The 22,443-nt window shown below is 36.2% G+C and overlaps 1 protein-coding gene across 13 annotated transcripts in view; it reads left to right on the top strand.

The window, feature by feature from the left end:
* Nucleotides 1-22,443, top strand: part of MLIP (muscular LMNA interacting protein) — a 301,391-nt gene that overhangs the window by 163,413 nt on the left and 115,535 nt on the right. For all 13 annotated transcript variants that reach the window (XR_009542909.1, XM_060162533.1, XM_060162528.1 and 10 more), the window contains 4 exons: nucleotides 8,049-8,114; nucleotides 8,198-8,281; nucleotides 8,401-8,460; nucleotides 21,034-21,078. Coding sequence is in view for 12 of the 13 variants with exons in the window: in XM_060162533.1 (XP_060018516.1) it covers nucleotides 8,049-8,114; nucleotides 8,198-8,281; nucleotides 8,401-8,460; nucleotides 21,034-21,078 (255 nt within the window). In the remaining variant the exon portion in view is untranslated. The remainder of the gene's footprint in view (nucleotides 1-8,048; nucleotides 8,115-8,197; nucleotides 8,282-8,400; nucleotides 8,461-21,033; nucleotides 21,079-22,443) is intronic.

The following is a 22,443-nucleotide window of genomic DNA, read 5'->3' as shown; positions in this document are numbered from 1 at the left end:
TGAGTTGAGTGAGTAAATTAAAACTATAATCATCAGAGACTCATCTATTTGGGAGAGGATTAACATTTTGGAATATTTTAAATCACAGAAGCTTTTCTGAGATCCCTTTAATATCTTACAGAACAGCACAATTAGGGGGTAGGATGGTGGCGCAGTGTCATTACAATATTCTGTTAGGGTCTGTGCTGTGGAACGCCTTGAAGATAGAAAAAGCACATTTACTTCGTCTTAAGATAGATGGACAATTAATTCTCTCCCCCAACCAGATTTTTTAAACCACATTCTGTTTTATAGCATATACTTTAATTAATGAGGAACCAGAATCACTTTAAAAAATAATACTATTTTTAAAAGCAAAATTTTCTCCAAATTGAAATACAGGCATCCCTTCCAATCAGACATTAAGCTTTCATTGAATCCTTGGATTGGTTTCAGTTTTAATCACCCCTTGATGAAGCCCATAATTTTCAAAAGAGTACAGTTTGTTGGCAGGGGACATGAGGTTTCTGATACTTCAATTCTGTAATTTATTGTCTGTGTCAAACTTAAATTTATAGCTTATTCCATTTTCTATCATTTTTTTCCCCTATGAACTTTTAGGAAGTAAGAATTTTTAACTAAAGCCTTAACTAAGGCTTTACAGCCATCATATTTTAATGTGTTGGTGTTGGGGTCTTTGACTTAATCTCCTGCCAATAATCATCTTCTCTAAGATTGAGATGAGGATGTAATACAAGTGATTATAAAGCAGGAACAAAATAATCAGATGAACGTGCATTTGTGACTGTCCTTATTACAATATGTTCAACAATATACTGGACTCTGTAGAGGAAATAAGTTGGATATAGACATTATTTTTTAGTCTCAATGTGGGTACTGCTGTCCTTTTCAGAGAATGTTGAAGATCTCTCTCTCTCTTATTGACTAATTTTTCTTCCTAATCATCTGAGTCTGATAGCAATAGGTAAAAAGTTAAAATTAAACTGAAGGGCACATTTTAATATTCTAAATAAATGGATTATTATTTTTATTGAGCAATTGTATTAAGGGAAGGAAAGATGAAGGGATATTTCCTTGAAATCAAATATTGCGAATATATATTGTCTCAGAGTGATTAATTTTTTTCCATGAAAGAATACACTTTTTCCTTGTAAGTAATTTATCTGTTCCCTTCCTCACAATTATTTCTCAGGATAAAATCAAGGCTATGGTTAGGTACTGTTTCTCAACAAATGATATCACTATGCATTTAATTCATAAGCTTAATGTGTTTGAAAGAATTTTAGAGTAGCTCAATTTTATAAATAACACCTATAAATTATAGGATTATTTAAATGAAAGTTACAGGAGAAAAATTATTTTATTTTTCCTGGTGGAAGGAGGATAAAGAACAACTGTTTTGAAGACAGTAGTAAAAACTGTGCTACAAAAATAGAAAGGTAAAGATTTGAGATATCTTGTCAATTGTCAAATCATTTTATTCTAAGTTGCCAGTTTAATTTTTTAAAACATGAGTTGGTAAACTCCAATCTGATTAAACATATGTCTTTGGGTGAGACTATTTTAGGATCTTTGCATGTCTCAAAAATTTAACAAAATCTGGTTACCGAATTAGCATATGGTCTAGACTAGAGAGACATCTCTTAATTTAGGTTAGTTCAAGAAGTAAATGTGTTCCCAATTTCTTTAACAATGGAAAAGTGCCCAGGACCCAAATCTATACCAATTGGTTCTTCTTGGGCAGTTGTCTACCATGCAACTATTTCTTTTAAGGCGCTTAGTAAACCATATTAAAGTATGCATACTGGTTTTTTTTTTTTCTACTATAAACTATTTGAGAAAACATAGTCGTTTTTGTTAAACATTCATTGAATGAATTAATTTAGTTTGCACCTGTGTAGGTCTCTTAAATTTCCAATTTTATTCCACACGATTTTAAAGAAATTTTTTGCTCATAGGATTGTAAAAATAAGGGGGCCTCGTATATGGCAATTAGGATGATGATAAGCGTCTTCCTTTAGGGTAGAATAAGCTTCATCAATTCTAATTCCATGGAAAAGATATAAAAGGCCTTCTGCTACAAGGAAAGTAAGTTGGTTTTAGACTTGGTAATTTTTAATGGTTAAATAATACAATCACAATGGCTGCCATACTGAGTACTTTAGCATGTCAGACACTGAGCTAAATGCTTTACTATCCTCACAACTCTGTGAAAATTTTGATGCTCCAAAATGTCAACTAAATTTCCCAAAGCTGCAGGGCTAGTGAGTTGTTGAAATGGACCTTAAGTGGGATCTGATTATCCCCTAGCTTTTCCCTGTTCACCATGCAACAGTGACATCAATTAGCTAAAGTGAAATATTGAGCAAAAGGTGATGTTTTGGATAATTTTTTATTACTTGCTAGAATATATTTAAATCTTCATTAAATTAGAGCAGCAAAAGTTTATTTATTTATTTATTTATATTTTTTTAATGAGGAACAGTTAAAGGGAATTGGAAATAGCTTAGTTCTGACAAGACTTGAGTTAGTGAGGGTTTACAAAGCAGCCCAATTTTTTGTTATTAAAAGAGAGGTGGTGAATTACAGTAGAGGAGGTGCTGGCTGGGAATCAGGAACACCCTTCTGATATACTTGATTAAACGAAGAAAAAGTCTGGTGGCTTTGCCATTAAGTCTTCAGGAACAGGTTTGAAACTGGCTGTAATGACTTGCCAAAACTCCCTTCCTTCTGTGTGAGAAGAACAGACATTTAACCCTCCAGAGATCTTGGGATTAAAAACACCAAGTAAATTTCCTCAATTCTTGAAATTTTTAAACCAATCATATGAAAATAATCTGCTGATAAATATTCCTAGACCTTTAAAGAAGCTGTAATTTTATATATTGGAGGCCCCTTTGGCTTACAGCATACATTTCCCCCTTTTCTTCAGATCTGAACGCTATTCAGACCTGAATCTCCAACTAGAGAATCAAAATGAGATTTATTTAGCTGAGAATATCTCCAATCCTACAAATGGTTTTGTATTAATGACTGAAAATCAAGCAAATCTCTGTTCTCACAGGATTTATTCTACCAAATAGCTGGTCAGATTAACAAAGTATAGCAGTTTTGGGGTTTCTGCCTGAATTGTTTTTTGGGAGGTTAATTTTATCATTATTAAAATACAGTACTCGCCCATTCAATTTTTGAAATCCAATCCAGTTAGATAGTCCAGGCATCACAAAAAGTTTACAAGCCCTTTTAGAGTATCCTGTCTTTGGAAGCAGTTTACTTTCTAACTCTTAGAGTGCAACTAATTCATTCTATTTTCAGATTTTTAGAACTTAATCCTATTTCCAAAGAGAGCAGGTTCTAATCAGTCTGCTGATTCAATATATCTGACTTAACAGTGTTTGCAATTCCATGAGAGATGCTCCTTTTGGATGGGGAACACCTATTACAGCGTGCGGTCATATATTCTCATAAAGACTTTGATTTACAATGCTTGCTCCTAGTTCTTGCCTCTTAATTATAATGTCATGCTGAGCTCAGAAACTATTTTCTTCTAAAAGGAGATTCACTATGTCTCTTTTCAAAAACTGGGCCCCAAAGTTGGTTGTGCTGAGTAAAATATAACCACTTTTAATGAGACTATTTCTAACCATTAGTTAAGAATCTTTAACAATAGGATTCAGGGCTTCCCTGGTGGCGCAGTGGTTGAGAGTCGGCCTGCTGATGCAGGGGACACGGGTTCGTGCCCCGGTCCAGGAAGATCCCACATGCCGTGGAGCGGCTGGTCCTGTGAGCCATGGCCGCTGAGCCTGAGCGTCCGGAGCCTGTGCTCCGCAACGGGAGAGGCCACAGCAGCGAGAGGCCCGCGTACCGCAAAAAAAAAAAAAAAAAAAAAAAAAAAAATAGGATTCAAAGCATGTTCCATTTATGCCTCACTTGGCTATCAGCCAGTTTGGTAGAAAATATATGTTTTTGAAATAAAATCTTTAATTGGAGAATATTCTGAGAGAACTTCACTCAAAATGAATAATCTAAAGAAACATCAGTACAATCCTGCCGGGTTAAGTTGTCAAAAAGCAATCTACGGTCAGGCTTCACATTAATGGAGATTTAATATATTTTCTTTTAATACATTTTTGTACTACAGAGAAAAAACCTACTTTTTATGGCGCTAGAAGGAGTGGATCAAGATGATATATTTGACAGAGAACTCCTTGTCAATAAAAAAATCAATTCTAGTGAATTTCAAGGCTATTCAAACTTAGAATAATCCCCCTTCCAAATTTTAATGCAGTTCGAGTATTATCTCCATTTCAAAGTTTCAGCATTACTGACTGAATACTAGTTATCTTCCTTAATTTTCCAAGCATTCTGAGTAGGTAGTTTTTTCATTCTTTGAGTAAATTTCAATACTTAAAGTAGCATAATAAAAGTTGTGTTTGCCTATAGTAATTTCCCACGAAGTAACCAAGATAATAACCCTATTTGATTTTGGCTGAGAAAATATTTGCTCATTATATTAACATGGATCACATACTCAGATCTTTGATGGTAAACACATTTAATTGAAATATGGGAAAATAAATTGTTACTTAAAATATTCAGAGTTTAAACTCCTTCTCTAGAACATTTTACCGAGGCATATTAAGATCATATTCTTTCTATGATTCATTTATTCATTTAACTCCATTTATTTGTCAGTCTGCCCTGTCAAGTCATCCTAAAGATCTTTACTGAAGACATATCATGTGTTCTATCCTGAGACTGCCAAGATAAATACCATAGTTTCCTAATTGTTATAGGACAAATGGTCCAGTAGAGAGGAGATACAATTGAAGAGTAATGATGATACAATATGCTTAAGACATGTATGGAATGATGCAGTGCCCCAAGGAGGGAGGGGCAGATTTTGCCTGGTGCAAACGCCAAAAAATATTATAAAGGAGCTGGATTAGGATTTTTAGGATGAATACGAATTCTAAGTGAGCTGAGGATGGAGGAGGGATAATCTAGGCAAAGTTAATAACGTGTGCTTGGAAGGTCAGCACAAGTTCAAAGAACTCAAGTGATCTACTGTGGTTAAAGAGCAGCATGCAAGTGAGGAGTGGGTAGAAGGTATTGTTGGAGAGCAAGGAAGAGCTAGACCAAGGTTCTCTCCTAAGGAGTTTGTTGTTAATCCTGGTCACTAATTGATTTTTTTCTTCTTCTTCTTTTTTTTTTTTCCTTTTTTAACTTTGCAAGTATTTTCTCCCAGTCTATGGCTTTTTATTTTTTTTGAATATAATTGCTTTACAGTGTTGTGTTAGCTTCTGCTCTACAATGAACTGAATCAGCTATATGTATACCTATATCCCCTCCCTCTGGGTTATTAATTTCTGACTTTTTTCTTCTCTATAATGATCGTCATAGTTAGAAGCCATGTGTAGTGTAAAGTCTAAAATTAAAGCCCAATACTACCTGCTTGGCACCTGGTAGAATTGGGAGGGCCTCAGCTGGTCTAATTGCAAGCTCACCTCCCCACTCTGCTCCCCCAGATAAGGTCCCCTAACCTTCCCTATCAAACAGACCAGGTGCAGTGCCTACTTATTCAAACAAGCCGACCACACCCTTCTAAGGAAGCAGGGACGCCTCACTCTCTCGATCCTACAAAACCTGCCTTCCACAGTCCCTGTTCACTGTTCCCCGAGCATAGCTCTTATGTGGCCCTGATGGAATGCACAGTTTCTTCCCCTGGGCCGTGACCACCTCTGATTATTAAACTGCTGTTGATTTCACCTGTCCAGTGTCAGGTGTCGTGTTTTCGGCCAACCCCATCACCACAGAGTGGGAAGCCCTTCCCCTCCCCACCAACAGGGTAAATAGGAGGTGATTAGAACACCATGTCAAGGAAAAATTAAGCTGTCTGAACACCAGCAAGGAGTTATCTTTACGACATCTTCTGTTCCCTGCTATCCATTACTCATGATTAATCAAAAATATAGAGGATGGGCTTCCCTGGTGGAGCAGTGGTTGAGAGTCCGCCTGCCGATGCAGGGGACACGGGTTCGTGCCCCGGTCCGGGAGGATCCCACATGCCGCGGAGCGGCTGGGCCCGTGAGCCATGGCCGCTGAGCCTGCGCGTCCGGAACCCGTGTTCCGCAACGGGAGAGGCCACAACAGTGAGAGGCCCGCGTACTGCAAAAAAAAGAAAAAAATATATAGAGGATGGAGGAGGAGAGGAAAAGAGATTTTTTTTATGGTAGGAAAGAGGCAGTCTCAAGGGTTTCTATTAGGTTATCATAGCCAATATTTTATATTTTATTTAATGCAGAGAAATAGATTTTGCAAAAATGATTTTCAGACAGTATTTTCCTTTGTGAGTTATTGAAATAAGGGGGATAGCTTAACATAATAAATGTTTATTTCCTCCCCACAACACAGTGAGGTATAGCTCAACTTGGCCATTCAGTATGGCTCTCTGTCGGTGACTCAGCGATGTAGACTATTTCCATTTTGCATCTTAGGTATATGCTAATAAAAACATTTGGTTGTATCAGGCAAAATAGAGATTAAGACACAAAGCACTATTAGGGATATAGAGGGTTACCTCATAATGACAAATCTTTATTTCATGAGGAAGGTATACTTCTAATTATGAATGTAGCTAATAAAATGGTTTCAAACCACATTGAGAAAAATTGCTAAGATCACAGGGAGAAATTAACAGACTCACTGCAATTCTGTGAGATTTTATGGTGACTTTCAATTAATTGATGATTTTCAATTATTAATAGAATAAAGAAAAAGAAAGAAAGTAGTAAAACTAAGATGATTTGAAAAAAATGAAAAATCGTGATCTGATAGATACACACACACACACACACACACACACACACACACACACACACAGCTCTGCAGCCAACAGTTAGAGAATGATGTTTTCTTTAGCATAAATGGAATGTTTACAGTTCTCTAATTGTAACTGGAATATTTACAATTAGAGAATAGATGTTTTCTTTAACATAAATGGAATATTTACAAAAAACTAATCATGTCTTATACCATAAATCTCACACTACATAAGAAATGGCTATTTTGAAAAGTTCTATGGTTATAACTAAATAAATAGGTAATTTAAAAATTGGGGGAAAAAAACCCTTATATTTTAAAAAAATTAGAAAGGAAAACTACCTTAATGGAAATACCTAAAAATGTATTTAGAATTGAATGACAGTGACCATACAACATATCACAACTTGTAGAATGCAACAAAAGGGATTCTTTGAGGGAAAATAGGATAAATCCAAAGAATGTAGAAGGAAATAAATAGTAAAGATATGAACAGAAACTACTGAAATGGAATGTGAGTATGCCGAAGAAGATCAAAGCCAAAAGTTAGTCCAATTAAGAGATTAGAAATGGATAATTCTACATGGAACTTGATTAAGAAAAAAGCACGTGGACACAAATAATTATTAGAAATGATGAAGGGGATGGACCAAGATGGCAACATAGGCAGCTTCTGAACTTCTCTCCTCCTAGGGACACATTGAATATAAAGCTGCACATGGAGAAATTCCCTCTGAGAGAAATCCAGAAACCAGCTGAGTGACTCCAGCATCTCAGATTAATAAGAAAATACACTTACGAAACCTGGCAGGAATGGCTGAGATACATTCTTGCCATCAACCCCATCCCTGGCACAGTGCCAAACAATTGGGAGGGAAACCCCAGCTCCCAACTTTGCCCTGAGGTTTTAGGCTGTACATCTAATGTCCCAGCTTTTAAGGCTCCCACCCAAGGGACAAGCCCCCAAAATACCTAGCTACAAAAGCCAATGGGGCTTGTGCCTACAAGAACTACAAGACTCCTTATATTGGAGATACTAGTTCCACAGGAGAAAGTAGGCAGTTGTGGGCAATGCCTCCAGGTCAGAGAATAGCTCATCAAATGTTTCAAAGATACTTCTTCTTGGAAACATTGAGACATACAGGGCTTTCTTTGAATTCAGAATTTACTACATGTATATTTGACTAAAATCCTCACATGAGAACTATTTCATTTATTATCACTAGGCACTAGACGAACCAGCCAAGACAGAGAGCATCTCCAAGGACAACACATTAGATCCACCTCTGGAGGTAATGGCTTCAGATCACCTCTGCTTTTGAAATGCAATCCCGAAACTCATTGCTAACCCAGTACCTGGTTTCAATTCTTCCAGTTGTGTTTCCCTGAACAGCTCAGGCAGCAAACTGAAGAGCTCTGTGCTACCATTGATAAGGTCTTACAGGATTCCTTGTCTATGGTAATGCCTTAGACTAGACCGTGCAATTCAAACCTTTGCTTTGCTTCACTTCATTTCCCTTTGCTTGGCTAGGATGGATGCATCATAAGTTTGTCCTTTTTTTTTTTTTTTTTTCCTAGCATTCTTCTGATTCTCCTTCAAGTTCCCTACAGACATTTTTGGGTTCTGACACAATGAAAGTATGTATGTATTTAATATAATTTACTGAACCATAATATAGTAATATTAATGATTTTTAAACTGCAGGTCAAGGCCCAGTAGTGATTTGGGAAATTAGTGGATAGCAACTAGCATTGTGGTTTTTTTGTTTTTTGTTTGTTTATTTGTTGTTAGCAAACAGCATATTAAAATAGAATAATAAGAATGTAAACTATCAATCAGACTGTATTATTCCAAGCAGTGAGTAGGTATTGTTGACATTTATTTCAATTCGTTTACATGTACAGGTATAGGCATGTGTATATAGATTGCAGTAAAATCTATTTCTAACTGTAGGTCAAGTTCAAAACAGTTTGAAAGCCAAAGTATTAGACTGTGTTGTTATATGTTGGCATTTAGGATATAGAAATGTATGTAGAATCTGTGACTTATTCTCATCCCAAACCATAGCTTCAGTCCTTATGTAATTCAGAGCTCTTACACTTGTAGAAACTGAAAATGAGGTAGACTAAAATAGTGTTAGTCTTAGAGCTTTAACACTGGTATTATTTCTGGAATTCTTTTCTTTTGGTTAACTGAATTTATTTCATTGTTCGTTGACTCAGAGGGACAGAATCCTGGATATTTTAGATCATTTGAGGACTACTAAAGCATTGTTATAATTGAATATTTAAGTACTCCCTTCTTATCATGTAGCCTTTTTCATTTGTTGGGATAAAATATTACATTTCTCCAAGTTATTTTTTTTTGAATGCTTTGTACAGATCTACTTACCCAAATTTCAAAATGATTGTGGTTTTTCTTTTATTGATAATTGTTAGTTTTTTTTTGGTCAGTTTTATTTTCTCTCTTGGAATTAGTATAAATACTTTTTGCATATTCTTTTTCAAAACTGGACATTGTATGTATCAAGTAGATTTTATTGTATTTTACTTATTTAAAATTTTTATTACAGTTGATTTACAAAGTTGTGTTTCTTTAAACACAGATTTTAAATGTACACATTTTAAAATGTACACATTTTAAAATGTAGATTTTAAATGTACAGAATTGCCTATAACTAAAACAGTATTTCTAATTTTCAATTGGAACATTATAGACGAATATCCTTTAATAATGATGTAGAAGCCAGGTAATCACTCATTGTCAGTATTATTACATTTTAGTAGAGAGAACCTGCAAATGGATAGTTATAGCTTCTCTATTTGTAACCTATTTTGTATATTCTTTAAGTCTTTTAATCTAAAGATAGAAAAGTTTGATTTGCCAGAGACTATATAAATTTTAAATGTATTTTTTTCTCATTTCATTTGTTGAACATATAAAAATACCCTATATTACATTAAATGTAATAGGAATAGGACTTAAGTAACATGTGAGTAATAACCTGTATTATTGATTTATTTAACAAATATTTAACGCTTATAGTGTTAAAGATACATTATTCTAGGCCATTCAATTTAAGGCAATTTTTCATTTAACAAATATTTATTAGTGCTTACTATGGGCTTGGCACTGTGAGGTACTATGGTGATAAGTGTGAGCAAGGCAGAGTAATCGGAGAGGCGTATTTCTTTTTTTCAATTGAAGTAGAGTTGATTTACAATGTAGTGTTAGTTTCAGGTTACAGCACAGTGATTCAGTTATACAAATATACATATATGTATTCTTTTTCAGACTCTTTTCCCTTATAGGTTATTACAAAATATTGAGTATAGTTCCCTATGCTATACAGTAGGGCCTTGTTGTTTATCTATTTTATATACAGGAGTATGTATATGTTAATCCCAGCTTCCTAATGTACCCCTCCCCACACCCCCTTTCCCCTTTGGTAACCATAAATTTGTTTTCTATGTCTGTGGGTCTGTTCTGTTTTGTAAATAAGTTCATTTGTACTTTTTTTTTTTTAGATTTCACATATAAAGTGATATCATACGGTATTTGTCTTTGTCTGACTTACATCAGTTAGTATGATAATCGCTAGGTCCATCCATTTGCTGCAAATGGCATTACTTCATTATTTTTTATGGCTGAGTAATATTCCACTGTATATGTGTACCACATCTTCTTTATCTATGCATTTGTCAACAGACATTTAGGTTGCTTCCATGTCTTGACTATTGTAAATAGTGCTGCAATGAACATTGGGGTGCATGTATCTTTTCAAATTGGAGTATTCTCTGGATATAAGCCCAGGAGTGGGATTGCAGGATCATATGGTGGTTCTATTTTTAGTTTTTTAAGGAACCTCCATACTGTTCTCCATAGTGGTTGCACCAATTTACATTCCCACCAACAAGGTAGGGGGGTTCCTTTTTCTCCACACTGAGAGGTGTACTTTGGATATAACGATCTGAAAGTAGGATTCAAACTGAGACCACGAGGGAAAGAAGCCAGTCATAGGAAGATCAGGGAGAATAGCTTTCAGGAAGAGGAGTAAACATGTGCAGATATCCTGGCAGGAAAGAGCTTAGTGTGCATGAAGAAGGCCAGTGTGGTTGCAGTATGGTGAACAGTGTGAAATGAGTTGAGAAAGGGGTGTAGGGACGGCGAGGATACTTACATGCCATGCCCTGAAGTTTGGATTCCAGGGAAAATGGGAAGATATAAAAATATGGGGGGAATAATATGAAACCATTGAGAAAGCTGGCTGATGGATGCTGTGATGAGGCTACCGAGGTCAGAGGAACCATGACGGTGGCCTGGTGCAGAGGAGCTGCAGAGAAGTACTGAGTATGAAAGAGATATTGCAGCCTTGCTTGGGTTTGGATGTGTGCAGAGAAGGAGAGGAGAATCGTGGAAGAGCTCCTGCTCTTTGCCTCGACTGTAGACAAACGTGAAGGAGGCTCAGTGTGGTAGAGGGAAGAGGGTTATGTTTATTTGGATAAGGTAAGTTCAAGATGTGTGTCAGGGAGGTCTTAAACCTGTGTGGCTGGAGCTGGTACGAGAGATCGGGGAATGACTGGTACATCGATGCTGTGGACACCGGGTATGGAGCTCCCAGGAACAAAATATTGCAGGTCCAATCAAGGAGAATGAAAGTCTGTTGTGCTCAGAGCAGTGTGGTAACATGGAAGCTACAAGAGCACAGTGTTTAAGAGAGTGTGATCGTGGTGATTGTTGCCAAGAAAAAGAGAACGAATAAAGCTAGAGAAGTGTTCATAAGATTTGACTTTGATTTTGAAACTATATTGCTATTGCTTATGTGTTTATTCTCATCATTTTGATTTTTCTAGCCTTTATTAGCCTATAAAGTCCTTGTGAACCTGAGGCTGTTCTTTTTAGTCTCATATGAAAATTGTGACCTTATATATTGATACATAACATATATGTAATTTTTAATTCATGTTTTCCTAGATGTATCTTTTATTACTTTTTTCTATTATTATTATTTTTTTACTATTTTCTGTTACTTTATTTTTTTATCTTTTTGTACATTCATCTTATTTTCTTCAAGACAACATATTTCTGGATATCACTTTTATAGTTGACCTGAAATTCTGTTTATCTGGGACCTTAAGCCATTAGCAATTACTGTAATTCTTCTTATATTAGGACTAATATCTCCTATCTTATTTTATATTTGCTACTTGAAATGTTTTCTTTTTTGACTTTCCTGCTTTCCTTTGGATATTTTGATATTTACTGGTTTGAAAATTTTACTTTGCTTTTTTGTTACTTTTCATATTTACCTCTAAATTATTAAAGACAATAATTATGTTTATTTTCCTATCAATTTTAAAGCTTACATATATCTTTTTCTAAACTTAAGTACCACAGGATTTTTCACTTTCCTCTTGTTTTTAATCAAGATCTATCTATCTATCTATCTATCTATACATATGTATGTAGACGTAGTTTGTTAGTATTTTTTGGACTTCTAGATCTGAATTTTATATGGTTATATTTTTCTTGATTTCTTCTTTATTTAGACACATACTTTATTTAGATCCTTATTTCTTACACATTCATAGCTTTTTCCTGGATTTATTTTTCTTCTTGTTGACCTCTTGGTTGTATTCAATAAGGTCTTTTTGTATTGATTCTATTGTCTGTGTTCCTGAGATCATCATTATTTTGCCCTTTCTTTTATTTATTTATTTATTTATTTTTAGTTAAATTTATTTATTTGTAATAGATCTTTATTGGAGTATAATTGCTTCACAATACTGCGTTAGTCTCTGTTGTACAACAAAGTGAATCAGCCATATGCATATATATATCCCCATATCCCCTCCCTCTTGAGCCTCCCTCCCACCTTCCCTATCCCACCCCTCTAGGTTGTCGCAAAGCACAGAGCTGATTTCCCTGGGCTATGCTACTGCTTCCCACTAGCTATCTATTTTACATTTGGTAATGTATATATGTTGATGCTACTCTCACTTTGCTCCAGCTTCCCCCTCCCCCACCCTCCATGTCCTCAAGTCCATTCTCTTCTATGTCTAAGGCTTTATTCCTGCCCTGCCACTAGGTTCATCAGTATCATTTTTTAAAATTTTAGATTCCATATATATGCGTTAGCATATGGTATTTGTTTTTCTCTTTCTGACTTACTTTACTCTCTGTGACAGACTGTAGGTCCATCCACCTCATTACAAATAACTCAACTTCATTTCTTTTTATGGTGAGTAATATTCCATTGTATATATGTGCCACATGTTCTTTATCCATTCATCTGTGGATGAACATTTAGGTTGGTTCCATTTCCTGGCTATTATAAATAGTGCTGCAATGAACATAGTGGTACCTCTCTTTTATTTAAGATTTTTTTTTTAATTTATTTATTTTTGGCCGCATTGGGTCTTCATTGCTGCATGCGGGTTTTCTCTAGTTTGGTGAGTGGGGCTACTCTTCGTTTCAGTGAGTGGTCTCCTTGTTGCAGTGGCTTGTCTTGTTGCAGAGCATGGGCTCTAGGCAGGTGGGCTTCGGTATTTGTGGCACGTGACCTGAGTAGTTGTGGCTCGCAGGCTCTAGAGTGCAGGCTCAGTAGTTGTGGTGCATGGGTTTAGTTGCTCTGCAGCATGTGGGATCTTCCCAGACCAGAGCTGGAACCCATGTCCCCTGCATTGGTAGGTGGATTCTTAACCACTGCACCACCAGGGAAGCCCACATGTCTCTTTTAGAATTATTGTTTTCTCAGGGTATATGCCCAGTAGTGGGATTGTTGGGTCATATGGTAGTTCTATTTTTAGTTTTTTAAGGAACCTCCATACTGTTCTCAATAGTGGTTTATCAATTTACATTCCCACCAATAATGAAAAAGGGTTCCCTTTTCACCACTCCCTTTCCAGCATTTACTGTTTCTAGATTTTTTGATAATGGCCATCTGACAGGTGTGAGGTGATTGCTCATTGTAGTTTTGATTTGCCTTTCTCTAATAATTAGTGATGTTGAGCATCTTTTCATGTGCTTCTTGGCCAGCTGTATGTCTTCTTTGGTGAAATGTCTATTTAGGCCTTCTGCCCATTTTTTCATTGGATTGTTTGTTTTTCTGATATTGAGCTCCATGAGCTGTTCGTATATTTTGGAGATTAATCCTTTGTCCATTGATTCATTTGCAAATATTTTCTCCCATTCTGAGGGTTGTCTTTTCATCTGGTTTATGTTTTCCTTTGCTGTGCAAAAGTTTTAAGCTTAATTAGATCCCATGTGTTTATTTTTGTTTACTATTTTGTTTTCTATTTTGTTTTTATTAATCTAAGAGTTGGGTCCAAAAATATCTTGCTGTGGTTTATGTCAAAGAGTGTTTTTCTTATGTTTTCCTCTAAGAGTTTTATAGTGTCCAGTATTACATTTAGGTCTTTAATCTATTTAGAGTTTATTTTTGTGTATGGTGTTAGGTAGTGTTCTAATTTCATTCTTTCTCATATAGCTGTCCAGTTTTCCTAGTGCCACTTATTGAAGAGGGTTTCTTTTCTCCATTGTATGTTCTTGCCCCTTTGTCATAAATTAAGTGACTGTATGTGCGTAGGTTTATCTCTGGACTTTCTATCCTTTACCATTGATCTATATTTCTGTTTTTGTGCCAGTGCCATACTGTCTTGATTACTGTAGCTTTGTAATATATTTTGAAGTTGGAGAGCCTGATTCCTTCAGCTCCGTTTTTCTTTCTCAAGATTGATTTGGCTATTTGTGGTCTTTTGTGTTTCCATATGAATTGCAACATTTTGTGTTCTAATTCTGTGAAGAATGCCATTGGTAGTTTGATAAGGATTGCACTAAATCTGTAGATTGCTTTGGGTAGTATAGTCATTTTCACAATATTGATTTGTCCAATCCAAGAACATGGCATATTTCTCCATCTGTTTATGTCATCTTTGATTTCTTTCATCAGTGTTTTATAGTTTTCTGAGTACAAGTCTTTCACCTCCTTAGGCAGGTTTATTCCTAGTTATTTTATTCTTTTTGTTTCAGTGGTAGATGGGATTGTTTCCTTAATTTCTCTTTCTGATTTTTCATTGTTAGTGTATAGGAAGACCAAAGATTTCTGTGCATTAATTTTGTATCCTGCACCTTACCAAATTCATTGATTAGTTCTAGTAGTTTTCTAGTGGCATCTGTAGGATTTTCTATGTATAGTATCATGTCTTCTGCAAACAGTGAGAGTTTTATTTCTTCTTTCCCAATTTGTATTCCTTTTATTTGTTTTTCTTCTCTGATTGTTGTGGCTAGGACTTCCAAAACTATGTTGAATAGGAGTGGTGAAAGTGGACATCCTTGTCTTTTCCTGATCTTAGAGGAAATGCTTTCAATTTTTCTCCATTGAATATGTGGTTTAATGTGGGTTTGTCATAAATGGCCTTTATTATTTTGAGGTAGGTTCCCTCTATCCCCATTTTCTGTAGAGATTTTTTCATAAATGGGTGTTGAATTTTGTCAAAAGGTTTTTCTGCCTCTATTGAGGTGATCATATGGTTTTATTCCTTAATTTGTTAATACGGTGTATCACATTGATTGATTTGCATATATTGAAGAATCCTTGCATCCCTGGGATAAATCCCACTTGATCATAGTGTATGATCCTTTTAATATGTTGTTGGATTCTGTTTGCTAGTATCTTGTTGAGGATTTTTGCATCTATGTTCATCAGTGATATTGGTCTATAATTTTTTGTGTGTGATACCTTTTCTGGTTTTGGTATCAGGGTGATGGTGACTTTGTAAAATGAATGTGGGAGAGTTCCTCACTCTGCACTTTTTTGGAAGAGTTTGAGAAGGATGGGTGTTAGCTGTTCTCTAAATGTTTGATAGAATTCACCTGTGAAGCCATCTGGGCTTGGACTTTTGTTTGTTGGAAGATTTTTAATTACAGTTTCAATTTCATTCCTTGTGATATGTCTGTTTATATTTTCTAACCCTTCCTGGTTCAGTCTTGGAAAATTGTACCTTTCCAAAAAATTTTCCATTTCTTCATAGTTGTCCATTTTATTGGCATATAGTTGTTTGTAGTAGTCTCTTATAATTCTTTGTATTTCTGTTGTGTCAGTTGTGATTCCTCCTTTTTCACTTCTAATTTTATTGATTTGCATCCACTCCCTTTTTTTCTTGATGTGTTTGGCTAAGGGTTTATCGATTTTGTTTATCTTCTCAAAGAGCCAGCTTTTAGTTCTATTGATCTTTGCTATTGTTTTCTTCATTTCTATTTCATTTATTTCTGCTCTGTTCCTTATGATTTCTTTCCTTCTACTGAGTTTGGGTTTTCTTTGTTCTTCTTTCTCTAGTTGCTTTAGGGGTGGTGTTAGATTGTTTATCTGAGATTTTTCTTGTTTCTTGAGGTGAGATTGAATTGCTATAAACTTCCCTCTTAGAACTGCTTTTGCTGAGTGCCATAGGTTTTGCGTCATCGTGTTTTCATTGTCATTTTGGTTCTATGTATTTTTTAAATTTCTTCTTTAATTTCTTCAGTGATCTCTTACTTATTTAGTATTAGTAGTGCACTGTTTAGCCTCCATGTATTTGTGTTTTTTAGAGGTTTCTTTCCTGTAATTGTTTTCCAGTTTCATAGTGTTGTCATCAGAAAAGATGTTTGATATGATTTCAGTTTTCTTAAATTTTCTGATATTTTTTATTTTTATTTTATTTATTTATTTATTTATTTGCGGTACGTGGACCTCTCACTGTTGTGGCCTCTCCCATTGCGGAGCACAGGCTCCAGACGTGCAGGCTCAGTGGCCATAGCTCACGGGCCCAGCTGCTCTGCGGCATGTGGGATCCTCCCAGACTGGGGCACGAACCTGCGTCCCCTGCATCAGCAGGTGGACTCTCAACCACTGCACCACCAGGGAAGCGCTGAGGCTTGATTTTTGACCTCAGATGTGATCTATCCTGAAGAATGTTCTGTGTGCACTTGATAAGAAAGTTTATTCTGCCACTCTCAGGTGGAATGTTATATAAATAGTTAAATCTATCTGGTCTATTGTGTTATTTAAAGCTTTGTTTCCTTATTTATGTCCTGTTTGGATAATCTGTCCATTGGTGTAAGTGGGGTGTTAAAGTCCCCTACTATTGTTGTGTTACTGTCGATTTCCCAATTCATGGTTGTTAGCATTTGCCTTATGTATTGAGGTGCTCCTATATTGGGTGTATAAACATTTACAATTGTTATATCTTCTTCCTAAATTGATCCCTTGAACATTATGTAGTTTCCTTCCTTATCTCTTGTAACAGTCTTTATTTTAAAGTCTATTTTATCTGATACGAGTATTGCTACTCCAGCTTTCTTTTGATTTCCATTTGCATGGAGTATCTTTTTACATCCCCTCACTTTTAGTCTGTATGTGTCCCTAGGTATGAAGTGGGTGTCTTGTAGACAACATATATACAGGTCTTGTTTTTGTATCCATTCAGCCAGTCTGTGTCTTTTGGTTGGGGCATTTACGCCATTTACATTCAAGGTTATTGTCAATATGTATGTTTATTACCATTTTCTTAACCGTTTTGGGTTTGTTTTTGTGGGTCTTTTTCTTCTCTTGTGTTTCCCACCTAGAGAAGTTTCTTTAGCATTTGTTGTAAAGCTGCTTTGGTGGTGCTGAATTCTCTTACCTTCTGCTTGTCTGAAAAGCTTTTGATTTCTTGTTGAATCTGAATGAGATCCTTGCTGGGTAGAGTAATCATGGTTGTAGATGTTTCTCTTTCATCACTTTAAGTATATCCTGCCACTCCCTTTTAGTCTGAAGAGTTTCTGCTAAAAAATCAGCTGATAACCTTATGGGGATTCCTTTGTATGTTATTTTTTTGTTTTTCCCTTGCTGCTTTTAATATTTTTACTTTGAATTTAATTTTTGTTTTTCTGATTAATGTGTGTCTTCATGTGTTTCTCATAGGGTTTATCTTGTAGGGAACTCTCTGTGCTTCCTGGGATTGGGTGACTTTCCTTTTCCATGGGAAAGGATTATAATGGGAGGTTTTCCACTATAATCTTTTCAAATAATTTCTCAGACCCCTTCTTTTTCTCTTCTTCTTCTGTGATCCCTATAATTTGAATGTTGGTGTGATTAGTGTTGTCCCAGAGGTCTCTGAGCTTGTCTTCAATTATTTTCATTCGTTTTTCTTTATTCTGCTCCTTGGCAGTTATTTCCACCATTTTGTCTTCCAGCTCATTTACTCGTTCTTCTGCCTCAGTTATTCTGTTATTGATTCCTTCTAGTATATTTTTCATTTCAGTTATTGTATTGTTCATCTCTGTTTGTTTGTTCTTTAGTTCTTCAGACCTTCGTTAAACATTTCTTTTATTTTCCTAATCCATGCTTCCATTCTATCTCCGAGATTCTGGATCATCTGTACTATCATTACTCTGAATTCTTTTTCAGGTAGATTGCCAATTTCCTCTTCATTTATTTGGTCTTGTAGGTTTTTGTCTTGCTCCTTCATCTGTGACATATTTTTTGCCTTCTCATTTTTTTTTTAATTTTGATGAGTGGGATTGTGTTCCTGTCTTACTTGTTGTTTGGACTGAGGCTTCCAACACTGGAGTTTGTAGGCTGTTGGGTATAGCTGCATCTTAGTGCCAAGATGATGACCTCTGGGAGACATCACTCCAATGAATATTCCTTGGGGTCTGAGGTTCTCTGTTAGTCCAGTGGTTTGGACTCAGAGCTCCCATCACAGGTCCTTTGGCCTGACTCCCAGCTTGTGAACCAATATCCTGCAAGCTGTGCAGGGCAGCAGCAAAAAAAAAAAAAAAAAAAAAAGAACAATAATAAAGTAAAAAATAAAATTAGACTAGGAAACTAACAGATATGTAAGAAAGAATAATATAAAGATAAAAATATAGATGAAACAACAACCAGAAGGCAAAACAGAACCACAATAGTAAGAAAGAGGAGGAGAAAAAAAACAAAAAGGTGGAAATGGCCTTGGCTGTGGAAGGCGTGTCCTAAGCAAGGGTGGGGTTTGAGCAGTGGGTGGGACCTATGCTTAAGACCCACAGGGCTGGCAAAGGCCCTGGGAGGTATGGGGGGTGGGGCTTAGGCTTAATGGAACAGAAGGGGCCCAGGTGTGCCTCCCACCTCTGGTCTCAGAGAGTAGGGGCCCCACCTGGGAGCCCAGCAGGCTTCCCAGGCTCAAGTAGGCAAGGCAAATGCCCTCTGTGCCTCTCCTTCTCCTCTGGTCCTGGAAGGTCTCTCCCTCCTGCCTCTCTTGTTCTCCCCCCAGCCTCCATCCTATGCCCCCAGGACCAACGCAGCCCAGAGGGTGACTCTGAATGCTTAGGACATGGCCCAAGAGCCAGACAGACTTCCCCAGCCTATTGGGCAGGGGAAACTCTGGGTGCACTCCCCCCAGTCCAAGCCCCTGAGGGTCCCTCCACTTAGGAACCCCTCCCCTCTCTCAGCCACCCCTCAGGGGCACCCATCCTGTCTGGCCTCCACTTCTCCTCCCGGTTCGCTTGGGGGTTCCTCTCATTTCCTTGGGCATCGAGGTCCCCCACCAGTGTCTGGCACGTACCCTAGTTGTGGGGAGACACGAACTCCACATCTTCCCACACTGCCATCTTGACTCTGCCCTCCCTTCTTTTAAATTATGGTTTTGCTGGATGTAAAATTATAGGCCCCCTCTTTTCAACAGTTTTTGCCCTAGGTTCTTTTTTTTTCAACAACATAACTTGTGAAGTATTTTGTCAGCATGATATTTACTCCTCTGCTACAGAGTGATCATTTACAGAGTGGCACTGTGATCTTTTAGAATTTTATATTTATCTATGGTGTTACTGATTTTTCCTATTATGTGTCTAAATGTGCTTTGTTTTTCTCTTATGTATCTCTTTGACCTTTCATCTGAAGTTTTCACTCTTTTTTCCCCCTTACATTTAAGATAGCTTTAGTCATTATTTTTTTTCAAACATTTCTTTCCTCCTAGGACTCTTACTAGACTGATTTTGTCACTTTTGCTTCTGTATTCTATAACTCTTAATCTTTAAATATTTTCTTAATTTATTGTTTCCTAATGCCTCTAAGAGGATTCGTCAATCTGATATTCCAGTTCAAGGATCTGTTCAGTATCTACTATATTCTTCAATCCCTATGTTCAGTTATTATAGCTTATATAGTTCTGTTTTAAAAGTCAGGTTTATTAAGGTATAATTTACCTACTGTAAAATTTTCTTTTTTAGTATACAGTTCTATGAGTTTTGACAAAGCATAGAGTTGTGTAACCTCCACCACATCCAAGATATAAAACTTCCATCAAAAGAAAAAGTTTCCTTGTGCTCCTTTGTAGTATATTTCTCCCTGCAACCCAAGTGCACTTGCATGTATCCATAGCTAATTTCTTATTTTTTATTGAAATATAGTTGATGTACAATATTATTTCATAATTTTTAATGAAATGAGTTAGCTTAATTGAGAGAGTTTCCTCAGCCATGTTTTGCATCTCCAGTACAAATTTAGAGAAAATATATGATACGGTCCATCCAGGTTTTTGTTGTTAGTTTTTGTGAGTTTGTCACAAGGAGAGAAGGAAGCAAGATAAATTAAGGTACTATTAAAATGGCTGAGAATATGAAACATGTAATGAGAGAGGCAGTAAAGCCATAATGGAGCTGGGAAAGCTCATTGATTTTGAAGTCTCAGTGAGGCTGAAGAAATGTTGTTTTGGGATATTTGAGAAATGAAGATGGTAGATGAGAAGTAGAGTTCTAAGAGGAGGATGTGAAAATGAAATTTCAAAAGTTTTCCATTTTATTTGTGAAGGTAACATCTAGGAATGGTCCTGGCAGCGGATGATTGAAAAGGAGTGGATAAGAGTATCTTTGGAGTTGAGCGGCTCAAAGAATTGAGGGTATAGAGACTTCTGTGTGAATTTTGAAATTGCCAAAATTACATAAGGAACTATTATGAACCATGAATGAACATCATCAATAAATAAGATAAAACTTCCTAGAAAGCTGATCAATAACAGCAATGAAAAAAACAATAAAGTGATAGTATTTAATGAAATAATTTTCAAAGGGACAGGGGGTTTTGTAAAGAAAAGAGGGAGCAATGGTTAGAAAGTCTTAATAGGAAAAAAAAAAGGTGAACATATTTATCCCAGAAGTTGATCTTTTAACATTTTCTTGATTACTTCAGTAGTGTAATTGTTTTTATTTTCATACAGATGCCTACAACTCTTCCAAGAGCAGCTGGTCGAGAAACAAAATATGTGAGTCCCTTCATAATTATACATACTGCTTTTTATTTTATTTTATTTTATTTTTTTTGCGGTACACAGGGCTCTCAGTGTTGTGGCCTCTCCCATTGCGGAGCACAGCTCCAGACTCGCAGGCTCAGCAGCCATGGCTCACGGGCCCAGCCGCTCCGCGGCATGTGGAATCTCCCCAGACCGGGGCACGAACCCGTGTCCCCTGCATCGGCAGGCGGACTCTCAACCACTGCGCCACCAGGAAAGCCCCATACTGCTTTTTTAATGGGTGCATGTGCATGCTTTGGAGGAAACTCAATTGTATAGTCATTTAAATTGAATTAGTTGAATTTTTCATAAATGGAAGGGGTAGGTGGAAAATCACGTTATGTCAGGTAAGTTTATTGAATAAATTCCTTCTTAAGTGAGGTCTCATTTGATTAGTTTGGCTGAATCAAACAGAATTCTAACACCTGCTTTCTGTCTTTCTAATTATCAAGGCTTAGATGACATTTTCATTTCTGTAATGGCTTATCATGCTTATTATGAAAGAGTCAACTCACATAGCTGAAACATTAAGATTTGTCTGTTTCTAATGGGATTGCCAATTTATTTGATTTGGACTAGTTTGTTGCTTTCTTTCATTTAAATTGTTTTCAAATAAATCGATTTCCACCTATGAGCAAAAATATAGTAATAATGGGTATGTAGGTATAGACTCACACACTTGATTCAATTAATTGTGGAGATCTGGCTCTGAACATCCTAGATGCACACTCACACACATAGCTTCATCCCATTCCTATTCTTTATTTACCTAATAATCCATCATGTGGCCAACTTCTGCTTCTGATCCAACATATTCTAGTATAAGTAAGATTGTCTCATAAGCAAGTGTTTAGCTTTTAGTTTAAAACAAACCAGTAAACTATTCCCTTTAGTTTATACTTCATATTTTCTACTATGTAGTTTTCATCATCATCATCATTCAGAGTCAATAATTAGTAAATATAAATTTTGTGACATATCTTCTTTGTAATTTATACATTTCTGCCTTCTTTAGAACCTCCCTAAGGCAGATAATAAATTGGGTGAAGTTACTGAGCTTCATCACATTCAGAAAATAATGTTTGGAAGGTATGGATGGGAACACTGCTTAGAACATTTTCTAGAAGCCGTCACTGTTATTTTCTGTTATTACTGGAAGTCATTTGGAGTTATACTTAAAAGAGTGGAGGCATTTAGCGGGCTATACCCAAGTTTTAATCACAGTGTTGCTGCTTGCTAATGAATCCTGGAAAGTCACTTAACCTCTCTATGCCTTAATTTTTTTCATCTATAAAATTGGGATACTAATATTTAGTTGATGTAAGATTTATAACTGTT

Source organism: Lagenorhynchus albirostris, chromosome 10 (assembly GCF_949774975.1).
Source record: "Lagenorhynchus albirostris chromosome 10, mLagAlb1.1, whole genome shotgun sequence".
NCBI classification, from domain to species: Eukaryota; Metazoa; Chordata; class Mammalia; order Artiodactyla; family Delphinidae; genus Lagenorhynchus; species Lagenorhynchus albirostris.
Note: the sequence above shows the minus strand (reverse complement) of the source record. Positions and strands in the feature narration are given on the sequence as shown.